At 42.4% G+C, this 12,540-nt stretch overlaps 1 protein-coding gene across 1 annotated transcript in view; it reads right to left on the reverse strand.

Annotated features, from left to right (window-relative positions):
• Positions 1–2,234: 2,234 nt before the first annotated feature.
• The window catches only part of SPON1 (spondin 1), a 314,216-nt gene continuing 303,910 nt past the window's right edge, over positions 2,235–12,540 (reverse strand). The window contains exons 11-16 of the mRNA XM_084631647.1: positions 12,102–12,284; positions 11,459–11,629; positions 11,182–11,349; positions 9,589–9,753; positions 6,576–6,839; positions 2,235–5,675 (exon numbers count right to left, since the gene is read on the reverse strand). Coding sequence (XP_084487773.1) covers positions 5,512–5,675; positions 6,576–6,839; positions 9,589–9,753; positions 11,182–11,349; positions 11,459–11,629; positions 12,102–12,284 — 1,115 coding nt within the window. The 3' untranslated portion in view covers positions 2,235–5,511. The remainder of the gene's footprint in view (positions 5,676–6,575; positions 6,840–9,588; positions 9,754–11,181; positions 11,350–11,458; positions 11,630–12,101; positions 12,285–12,540) is intronic.

The following is a 12,540-nucleotide window of genomic DNA, read 5'->3' on the forward strand; positions in this document are numbered from 1 at the left end:
ATGGTTCCTCCTGAAATGGCAATGCAACACTGCTGTAACGACAGGCACCTGGGTGCGTTAACCAAGAACAGAGATTAACTTTACTGGTTTCTTAGCCAGTCCACCCAAGGAGCCAGTAGGGAAGCTAGGCCGGAGGGAGCCAGTGATCATGACACTTATGCCCTAAGCCAGAGGTGGGCAAACTACGGCCCATGGGCCTGTCCTGCCCGGCCCTTGAGCTCCCAGCCGGGTAGGCTAACCGCCGGGCCCTCCCCCGCCCCCCCGTCCTCGCAGCCTTGCCGCGCTGCCAGTGCTCTGTCAAGGTGCCTATTCATGCGTATATGCGGGGCAGGATTAGCCCATAGCCTTTTTATGGTTGGATTATTTAAAACATTAACCAAATGGGCCGGAGGTAGACAGGGATGGCATTGTCTGATCTACTCTCCTTCTCCAGTGCCTGGCCACATCAAAGGTAGCCATGACACTGGTTCTCCACCTCAGTCTGTCACTTCAGGAAGGAAAACCCCTGAGAACAACAGTGTAGGAACATGTCTGAGCTGCAGTCCAAGGGGTCAGCTTCTGGGCTGCTCACGCTGAAGCAGAGCCAAATGTACCTTTAAGGCTCCTTTATGCAATAGTGGACTGCTCCAGGGGCCAAACTGATTTCCTCCCCTCCCTCGGTCCTCGAGATGTTACTCAGCCTTCAAAATGAATCACATCAGGCTGTGTGAGCCCTGCTACTTACAGGGCTGTTATGGGGGCAGAGCAGCATTTGGGGGGAGGGGAGCATTCAAAACCCACCTCATGGTGTCTTTCCAAAGGGTCAGCACTAGCAGAGGCGGGATCGGTTAGGCAGGGGCAGCAGCTCCTGCCTCTGCTCAGAATGAGCTAATGCAAGCGGCGTGTTAAATTAGGATGCACTTACGAACTATTATATCTTTAGGCTGCGTCTTTCAGCACTAATGTTAAAATTGAGCCAGAGTCTGCATTCAGTTATGTGTGCCCAACCCCAGTGACATGGAGCTGTGTGTTATGTCAAATGATGATGTTTGTTGCCATTCCCCATCCCCATTATTCTTTCCACATTCGAGTTGTACACTGCAGTACCTATGGTTTTATACCTTCCTTTCCCCCCCATAAATGAACAATTTGCATTAGTCTGGTGAACAGAGTCTGCTTTGTCATGCTCCTACATCTGTTTACCTCAAGTGGGCTGTGTTGGTGTGTCAGGATATGTTGTCCCCCTGAGCTAATACTGTATACTCCAGTAGTTACTAGGGTGACCAGACAGCAAATGTGAAAAATTGGGATGGGGTAATAGGAGCTATATAAGAAAAAGACCCAAAAATCGGGACTGTTCCCATAAAATTGGGACATCTGGTCACCCTAAGTAGTTACTTAGAAAGCACTCAAGCTCATGCCATGCCTAAAAGGGCCTTTAAAACGACAGCACTGATGTTAAAAATATTGCCAACTTCTTGAAAACTGGCTTTCAAGTATTCTTGCTTGCTTCATAATAATCTCCTTTAAACAGTTAATCTGTATGTAAAACTAGGTAACTCAGCAAGTAACGTAGAGTAAGTTCATCGTGGTACAAAGCTAGCCTTTACTATCTAAACAGCGACTGAATGAAAACCTTAATTGAGTGGAATGTGGTGACTATCATTAGCCAAATCCCACTCACCTGAGTCCTGCTAGTAGTTCCCCTCATTTCAACAAGCCTACTTGTGTGACTAACAAGGGCCAGATGTGGCATCTTTTGTTGATTAGTCTATGACATTTGTTCTCAATGGGGGTGGGGAGGTACACAGTGGTCTTCCAGGGAATATGTCAACTCATTTGCCGTGTTTTACAACAGGCTACATTAAAAAGCACAAGCAAGGTCAGTATAAACTAACATTTCATACAGATGACTTGTTTATACTGCTATATATATTATACACTGAAATGTAAGTACAATATTTATGTTCCAATCATTTTATTTTATATTTATATGATAAACATGAGAAAGTAAGCAATTTTTCAGTAATGTGCTGTGACATGTTTATATATTTGTCTGCTTTTGTAAGCAAGCAGATTTTCAGGTGAGGTGAAACTTTGGGGTACACAAGACAAATCAGACTCCTGAAAGGGGTCCAGTAATCTGAAGCCAATGGTGTATGACATATGGCAATGTACATGTAAAAAACTGATCAGTCCAATAGAAGCTCATACAAGCAATGGAATTTTCATAATAAAGATGTCTTTATTCCAAAATAATAATGTGTTAGCCAGACAACTACAAAACATCTACACAAGACTTTGGTAAGAAATAGATTCATGACTGCTTTCTCAGAAATTCCACAGGAAACAAAAACTAAAAACAAATGAACAAATTTTTTTTTTAAAAATTGTGTGTTAAAACCTATTGTACATTTAAGCCCCTAACTTTTCGTCCATTACATGTAAAGCTACTATAGCTCATGTTAGAAAATATAACATACACAATCTGATACGTGGGGGTGTACAAAACTCTGACGTGAGACCTGTGCTTTCAGTTGAAAACTGTATAATTCATGAGTTACAAGCAAGAACCATTTAAATGTTTTATTGATTTGATATGCAGTGAATATTATGCTACTGGAGAGTTTACATTAACAACGCAATCATTCTACATACTATATATCAGAACTTTTTGTTTTCCTTAGAAAATCAACCTATTTTTTTGTTTGTGTATATATATAGATTTTTTATTTATTTTTTTTTTTTACAAAAAGTAACAAGCTTAAATATTTTTTTGTATCAAGGTAGAAGAAAGTCAGCAAAGTGAACTGGGAAAAATGGATCAACAGAAAAATAATACGGTAAGCTGGATCTAGACAAAAACCACCACATCTCTAACTGCAAGCTATTTTGTGATTGCTAGTATTAAGAATGTGAAAACTCAAACATCCATAGCCTTGGTGAGCCGAAGAGGAATGATTGGAAATAACAGTGAGCTGTCCTGGGTAAGGGAAAATAAAGGAAGTTGGTTATTGAAATTGAACTAGAAACACAGTGTAAGGATTGCCAGAAGTTTTTCCTTTTAGGCATGTTCAAATAATATCACATTTCATACATACTCGAGTATATATTTGGATTCAACTATCATCAGAACATAGCCAAAGGGAATAAACCTAACATTTAAAACCATCTGATGACATGGAACATACAGGAAGAATGCTAGTGACTGGGAACAGAGCATCGACAATTGATGACATTTTGTTACAGAAACTGGAGTGGCCTTTTACGTAGGTTTTGCAGAAGCATGAACAAGCCAGAAGGGCTTGCGAAGTAGCAGCACCCGATCCAGGAGAAAACAAAGAACTCTCACAGCCGACAGGACCACTATGGGCTTGTCAGGTTAAAGAGGCACAAATCTGAGCTTCTAATGACTACCATCGACTGCTTGGCACCTGTTGGTGTAGAAGCTGTTACCAAGAGCAAGGGCTTGTAAAGAACATGTGGCATGGTTCTCATTTGCATCTGTGTTTCTACCCAGGGACAGCTCCTGGGAACCTCAGGGTTTAGTCTGGTACCCACCCTTTCTCCTGAAGAGGCTGTCTGGTCACTCCTGCAGTATTTATGATATTCCATGGGGTCTTTTAGCTCAGATGGCTGCTTTGGATAGAATAGGCCAGGCAGGTAGGGACCATACATTTATTTGTGCAAACTTAGTGATCATGATAAAATGACCTGAGCTCAGTCAAATGCAAAGTGTTTGGTTTTCAGAGGTTAGTGAAAAACCTTTTTCTGGTTTGGCTCCGCAAGGTTTGCACCCACTGCTGCATTGGTCTTAACTTCATTCTGGGGCCAAGAGATGCAGCAAAATGTACTAAGGTATTAGGGAAGGCCCAGCAGGGGTTTTACAGAAAGAGGATGAAGGGGGCAGAGCCTCAGCCAGACACTCCGGGGGGCAGGGAAGGCTTCCTGCTGTTGTTGGAGAGAGAATGACTCAAAAGTGGCAACAGTCCACATGAATTATGAAATTCAAAACCAGGTGCTCGATTTTGGGGCTTGTGACCAAGTATAAATGATCTGAATAAATTATCTACAGCTGGTTTAAAAGGAAATATAAAATTTCATTTTTTCCCTTCATTTCTCTCAAACTTGTTTTTAAAAAGAGTTATCAATGAACAGTCTTTATTCTCAGTGCATCATTATTGATAAATAGGTTTATAATCCCTTTCTTGCACAAAAGTTACAAATGTACCTTTATTTCCCAATTTTAAATGTTAAAACCTTAAGAAATGAAGACTGACCAGTGCATTAGCAGGCCTGGGATCCAGCAGCTGGTCTGTGTCCGGGGATAGTACCGGATGCTTCAGAGGAAAGGTGTGAAAAATCTCAAGGCAGTAACATACATTAGGTATGAGAAGTTACTTTCTGACCTTTGGCAGCTAGTGGGTGGCTTAGGCTGTCAGGCATGATTTTTATCTTAGCTAGTGAAACTTCAGGCCATAGTTCTATAATTCACAAATGTCTACGCGTTTTAAAAATCCGCATAAACTGTTTGTTGCAAGAATATATCCTATGGCCGTGAATGTCACAGACTGATTATGCATCAAGTAACACACAAAAATCCTTCTATTAGTTTTCAGTTGGCTGCTCCCCCCATCTGTGCATAAGGTATATCTCAGCACCTTTTCAACACCATTCATTGTTTTATATACCTCTTCACTAAACTATTCCTAATTTTTCAGTCTCTCATATGGAAGTCCTTCCATGCCATAATCATTGCCTTTGTTTTTCTTTAGACCTCCTTGTCTTTCTAGACCTCCTTTTGGAGATGGTGGTGGGCAGAACCGAACATGGTGTTCAGGATTAGGGTTCACACTGTCTGTATTTTTCCTGTGTGTGATTTTTTTATCACCACTGCTCATTGAGCAGACACTGTTACTGAGCTATCCAGACTGATGCCTTTGTATCTGAGTTGTTTAAAGAAGTATGGGAATCCTCATGAAGAAAAATATATAGGATAGTAACTATTCAATACTAGTTTAACCCTCATGGTGGGAAGAGATAAATATGTATCTTTAATATTATTGAACCAGCATTATTGAAATTATTCCTTGGCACAGTTGTGTAATCACATAGGCACTGCTTTGGATATTTTGAAATCAAATCAAATGAGACAATTCCTTCCACGTGTGAAATATGTCACTTTAACTTAGTTACGTTAATATGCATGCACCCCATGTCTGTACAGGGAATATTTCTATATGGCTATTGCATATCCACAGAGATGTTTTTATTTCAGAGTTAAATGACTCACAATGACTTACTAGTTTTATGCATTAAGGGCTAGCTGGAGTATCAAGGAACCACTCTCAGCATACATTTGTGAGGAAATATTTATAAAATATATTTCTTGCACCAGCAAGACTAAGAAGCAACCCACACTGCAAAAATGAAGACTAATATACACCATTTGTATATATTTTTTAAAAAAATCAAACCATGGTTGACTTTCCATTTAGCTCAGACTCCATCACTTTGCAGCCTAGGGTTTTGCTAACAAGGGTGAACATTACATGCTCTTATCTCCTTCTTGTCTTTGCAGCTGGTAAACTGAGTGCTTTTGAACCTCTTCTTTACTGTCATGAAGCGTTCCTGAATTCCACCGCCACAAAGTTTGGTACATTCTGACCAAGCAGTCCATGGTCTCATCTTACAACCTAAAAATAAAAACATTTATCAATGCTATTTTAGCTAGCTTTTCATCTCTATCTCCCCGGTGTATGTACGCATACACACTCTCAATATTTTATTATTGTAGCACTAAAAGGCTCCAATCAGGTCCAGTCTAGGCCCATTGTGGTAGGTGCTGTACAAAAGACAATTCCTTCCCCCAAAAGTTTTCATCTACCTGTTATAACCTAGACTGTAATTACCAGAATGTGCGGAACAAGGTATCATTCAAACAAGCATATAATAATCCAGCAAGCGTTAGCATCACACATGATATAGCTAATCTTAGGGACCATGTTTGAAAATATTACGCCAGTCGAGAGCAGCCCGAGCATTAGAAATTTGATCCCCATTTGGATTAGAACGTCCCCGTAGACCAGGGATGTTGGTATTGGAGTTTTGCTAAAGCCTAGCATAGAAAAAGATGCTAGCTAAGACATTTATAGCTGGATTTAGGAGCAAATTTTGCCACAGTTCAACTTAATTGGAGCTGGAGTTTTTAGTCAGTGTTAGCTTTTTTGGTGGTCTAGCAACAAAAGGAACTCTCTGCCAGATGAGTCTAATAGCTGAATGTTCCACAACTCATTGTTTGTACGGAAGGACCTTACTGAGAAAGAACAAGATATTCTTAGAGATGCACAAACATACCCCGTTTTCTTTCGGGAACGGGTTAAAAGCTCTCTAGTTGCAACTTGCTACTGAAGTTCAGATCTGACCTTCAATGCTGAAAGATGAAAGCCAAGAACACAAGCCCACTGTAACTTGATTGAAGCTTTTTCTAGAATGTAATGCTATTGCAGTGGCGTGCTGCTACTCACAGACTTGTGCCTGTTATGAACAAAGGTCAAGCTGCCATGAGTAGCCTAAGGAATGTGGATAACACACACCTGGATACAGCTCACCATCTACATCTTCCTTGGCATGTTCACTTCTCCTTTTCTCACGGGCTTCTTTCCACCGCCTTTTCTCTAGACCTGGACCTCTCAAGCATTTTCTTATTCGGCATTTTTTACGTTGGACAGTTTCTGGGCATGGCGCTCCTCCAAACTGTGGTTCCATTTTAATCATTCTTGTCCTGATCATATGACCTTTTCCACAGGATTTATTGCATTCAGACCACTTGGACCACTCAGTTAATTCACAGTCAATGGCTGTAAAGAAAGAAATACTGGCAATTGTAACAACTCTTTGGGACCTTACCAGATGATGTAGAAGCAACATATGGCTTTGCCTAATGAGCTTTCATATCCAAAATACGTGAACATGATGATTCACCCAGTCTTCAGAGTAAGTTTTGAAAGAAAACACATTAAAAATCTCTGCGCAATCAGGAGGAAATACTTTGCATTAGCTGCCACTCCCTCAACCATCCCGGGAAAGAATAGTGCTGAGAGGTCACCAACTTTAAAAAAAAAATAGTCCTGTTCCTCCTTAAATGCTCTGCTCTGGTGGCAGGAAAGAAGGTTTTGACCATCTATTAGTCCATTTTCAATAGTTCCTCTGGAGTAATGCACACCACCCCAAACATCATATGAGTAAGGATGTTAAATAATGAATACGGTGCACCCGTATAGGACCTGCTCTCCAAGAATCTCAAAGCATTTTACTAATAGTAATGAATATTAAGAATAGTCACATGATTGAAGCAAGTATTGTTATCCCCATTTTACAGCTGGGGAAACTAAGGCACAGAGCTTTTTAACTTTAGTTTTTTACAGTCCCAGAACAAATCAGTGAAAGAGACAGGACTTGAACTTAGATTTCCTGAATCATAGTTCCATACTGTAGGCACAGGGCCATTGATACCCCAAAAGTCTGTATTCAGGACTTTCCAGCATTGCTTTAAAAATCAAACTCCCACTGACTGACTAACACTCAAAAAGCAGAAATAATCATATTTATTCCAAAAAAATAATTTGTAAATTATTTAAGAAGCATTCAGTTACAAAATTGCATCATAAGAATTTGGGCCAGGGGTTATACCCAATGCTGTCTCTGGCTAAAAATGCAGGCAGTTTTATGCAGGGCATTATAACACTTGGCTGGCAAAGAGTACAATAAGCATATTTTATCACATCCATCAGTAAGGGCTTCCTCTCTGCCTTGCTTTTCTTAAGAAGTGCAAAGCAGCAATAAGAGGGCAGCTGGGGATTCTGCCATGTGCGGGAAATCGCAGGTGGTGTATGAGGGTCTGCAGCACTTGGTCAGAAGCTGCTCTAATTACACACACAGAGATCAGAGAAACAGGAGCATAGTTTTAAGCCACACTGCCCCTGGGTGCTAAACTTGAACCAAACCCAAGGCCCAACATTTTACTTGCTTGCTATTGGAGGAGACTGGAAGAAATTATTCATTTGGAAAAAATCATGGTTTCACTAACTAACTCTTTACTGGCCTGGCATGGAGTTGGGTAGGTTGAACTAATTTCCAAATCCACTATCATCTGAACTATTCGTAGACTAAACTGTGTTTTGCCAAAGTCCCCCCATCCACATCTTGTTATTGTCTCTCATGGCCTATGTCATGGTGTCAGTCAAGTTCCTAGTGCTCAGGAGACACCATCACATCAACAACAACAACAAAAAATCACATCAACAATTGGCAAGAAGTGACACCCTTAGTGGTAGACTCAGCAGAGGCCAAGAATGCTGGTCCTTCCACCCCTCTAGGTTTAAGATGGAAGCTGGGGTTGCTGCTTCCCATACTGTCCTTGTTCCAATAAGGAGAAGATTGTGAATGGCTGAATTTTCATTCATACAAAGAGGTCCATGGACATGCTATTATATTTCATAACTACAACAATAAGCAGAAAGAATCCAGTTATATTTCCTTAAAGGGAACAGTTAGTAAGGAGCTAAGATGTGGCATGAAAAGACGGCAAGGTGTTCATTTTTTAATAAATCTGGCACTGTGGGAAATCTGTATACTTTGAGTGAAAGGCACTGCACATGCTAAGTGCCCTCTCTATCTCACATATTAGGTGAGGGTAACTTTGCCTGGACTGGATTACCTGTGGAGATGAAGCACACTGGATATTTTAATCATGGGTTAGTGCTCATTTAAGTAGTATATTCTCAAATATGCACATTGTATGCAGGTCACACAATATGTATTTGAGTACCAGGATAGTCTAATGTAGCTCATGGAGTATGAAACAAGAAATCTATAAAGCACACAGAACAGCCCTTTAAATATTCATAGCGCCATTTGGGGAGGCCCTGGGGTTTTTTCCTCTGCCACAGTGGATTACCCTGTGGGGCATTTATCTTCACCATGATGGGCCTGCTGTCTCTCCCAGCTGATAGTACCCTTTATAGGTCCTCTTAATCAGCTGTGCAGACCTCTCAAAGTCCTTCACGCTGCACATATTCAGCATCTTCCAGATTTCATTTCCGAAGGACTCAAAGTTACCGACTCGCTCCCCATTAACCAGATGGGGTTGGGCAGCCGAGGAGGCAGGCACCCCGTCTGGTTCCAAGCAGCAGGCAGTGGGTCTGGAGCACAGCCACCGCAGCCCTGTCCAGGCTCCACAGCACAGACGAACCATAGCACCACGTGTTGATGCTTAGGCTACGTCTACACTGTGGGCTAGGCATGTGATTCCCAGCTTGTGCAGACATCCTAAAAATAGTAGTGTCGTCATGGTAGCCTGGGCAGCCAAGCCATGGACTAGCCAGGCCGAAAGCAAACCTGCCTGAACCGCATGGGTGCGTACTCAATACGGCTAGCCACCGCTTGCTGCTGTCCACACTGTTTTTACTGTTCTAGCTCAATGAGTGCAAGCATGAGTGTATTTACACAAGCTGGGAATCACACCCTCAGCTTGTAGCGTAGATATAGCCTTAGTTTGCAGAACATGTGAAAATAGCCTTCCTCTTTCAGAGCTGCTCCTACACTTACGGCACTCTGGAAGCATGCACTTCTCCACTTGCTCCAGCTCCTCATTGCAGTCTCCAAGCTCAGCTGCAGATTTCAGCATCCTTTGCCGGGTCCTCATTCCCTTCCCACAAGTGACACTGCAGTCACTCCATTCAGACCAAGGGGAGAGCATACAGGGAATGGTATCTAGTGCGTGAAAAGAACGATTAGCAAAAATAACGAATCCCCATTATGCTGACAAGTTATTTAAACACAAAGCTTTGAAAGAATTAAATCTGAGCATTTGAAGAAGGGAAGCAACCCCTATTTCTTGTATTTTGCTGTTAGCTTGCTTTTTGTTTTATTCAAGTGAACTTGATGTTCCTTCAAAAGCTCAGATGAAACCAACATTTTTTTCAGGTTAACTATTAAAAATGTTTCTCTGCAAACTTTTTTCCACTTTGTTTCTGCAGAGACTTAATGCGTTAGAATCAAAATACTCAAGAAAGGTACTTGTGGGCCCATTTGAAACTAGGAACTTCCTGTGAGAGAGCCTGATCTTGTGTAATTTATAACAGTCTGATTCCAAAACAAAGAACTCATCAGGGGCTGGAAATAGTATTTCATTCTAGACTTTTTTATTCCTTTATAGTAGGGGTGGGCAAACTTTTTGACCTGATGGCCACATCTGGGTATGGAAATTGTATGGCGGGCCATGAATGCTCAGAAAATTGGGGGTTGGGGTGGGGGGTGAGGGTAGGGTTCTGCCTGGGGGTGCAGGCTCTGGGGTGGGATTGGGGATGAGGGTTTGGGGGTGCAGGAGATTGCTGGGACAGAAGGGTTTGGAGGGTGAGAGGGGGATCAGGGCTGGGGAAGGGGGTTCGGGTACAGGCTCCGGGCTGCATTTACCTCAAGCAGCTCCCAGAAGCAGCAGCATGTCCCTCCTCTGGCTCCTACGCAGAGGTGCAGCCAGGCGACTCTGCACGCTGCCCTGTCCGCAGGTGCCGCCCCTGCAGCTCACATTGGCTGCAGTTCCCGGCCAATGGGAGCTGCTGGGGCAGAGTACGGAGCCTTCTGGCTGCCCCTACATGTAGGAGACGGAGGGGGGACATCCTGCTGCTTCTGGGAGCTGTGTGGAGTGAGGTCCAACCCCGCTCCGTGGCTGGACCGCCAGAGTGGGGCAAGCCCTGGACCCCGCTGTCCGGTGGGAGCTCGAGGGCTGGATTAAAACACCTGGAGGGCCAGATGCAGTACCTGGGCCACAGTTTGCCCACCCCTGCTTTACAGCAACAGTAATTACTTAAGGCAGTGGGTATTCCACTATGGAATACTTATGGGTGCCAAAAGGTATTTTGCTAATATACATGTGTATAGCATCTGGCAATGATACTGTGATATTCTGAAAGCATTGTTCTGAAAAAGTAATACGGCCATAGCAGTGAATAATTTTTTTGGAACTGATATGTCATCCTTTGGGTGGAAGTGGTACCAATGCATGTTCTCTTGAGGCAGGGAATCTGGTGCAGGGAAAAGTTGGGAATGTTTCCTGTTAGACACATTATTTGATGTGCTCAAACAATGTGTCATAAGAGTTGTCATACTTCTGTGTGTGACAGGTGGCTCGTAGACACTTACGGCACTCTGGCATCATGCATTTCTCCACCTCGGTAGTTTCCGTATTGCACATGGATCCATCAGCTGGAGTCATCTTAATCATTCTATGTCGCTTTTTCATTCCTATTCCACAGCTAGCACTGCATTCATTCCACTCTGCCCATTCCGTCACAAGGCAACTACTAGGAGCTATTTATAATGTAAAGAGAAAAAATCACTAATAGTACTCATCTAAGAAATGGTTCATTTAGTGCTTTTGTTACGGATTGGATTTTGCAAGGCTAAATGAAATACTTACAACACTCCTCATTTACAATACATTTCTCAGTTTCTTCAGTAGGTACTTTGCACATCGAGCCATCATCAGGAAATTGTTTCACGTATCTCTCTCTAGATCGCATTCCCATTCCACAGGAAACAGTACAGGGGGACCATGTAATCCATTCAGACATCATGCAAGTGGAACCATCTAAAATACAGACGAGAATTTCAATTACCTACATTGAGATTGCCACACCTTTGCCTGATAAATCTCATCTACCCTCCCCCCCACCCTTCTTTTCAGATTTCCATATTTCTGTTTATCCACTGTATCTCATTTCTGTCTCCTGTCTTATTCTGCCATTTCCTCCATTCCTCACTTCACTGCTTTCTTCTTGCTACTCCTCCTTAACCTTCAAACATACACTCAAACAGCCTACTGAACTGCAGTAGTGAACATAGAGGACCGCATTTTCTAAGGGCACTCCATAATTTTCCACATGGGTGTTTGCAGTTTTGAACACACAAACACGTATGCATGTACTTTTTGTCAACCATCATCACTTACATCCAGAGGTGGGACCATGGAGTTACAATAGAAGGTTGGACCTCCAAGTTAAAATGCCCTCCCCCGCAAAAATATTACATTTTATCCCCTCCACTCTTTCCTGTTTTGTTACCTTCATCACTACAGCCTGGGCCCATACATGGCTGAAAATCCTGGGTATCTGGACAAGGCACACTGAGGTCCAGCTGGGCTTTAAGCATTCTCTGCCTCATCCTCTTGCCCTTATCACAAGTGGAGGAGCTGCAGGCTGACCAGGGGGACCAGTTTGAGTAAATGCAAGTCTCAGGGGTGTCATCTAAAATCAATCAAAAGCAGAACATGTCAACAATGGGTTAGTCTCCATTTATGCCTCTTAATTTGGTTGGTGACTTCACGAGATGTTTAACATGATTGGTTTCTTGCTGGCTAATGAAGTATTTCACTGTTTTAAATTTCACTCAGCTGGCACCTTTGTGTGATGCAGCTCGGAATTCTTCCTTATGTTAGGATATTAAGAAGTTTGTTTTAATTCCTCCCAGATAGTCACCTGTACTGTACATTTCTAACAGATG

Source organism: Lepidochelys olivacea (genome assembly GCF_965140295.1).
Source record: "Lepidochelys olivacea isolate rLepOli2 genome assembly, chromosome: 6".
NCBI lineage: Eukaryota > Metazoa > Chordata > Testudines > Cheloniidae > Lepidochelys > Lepidochelys olivacea.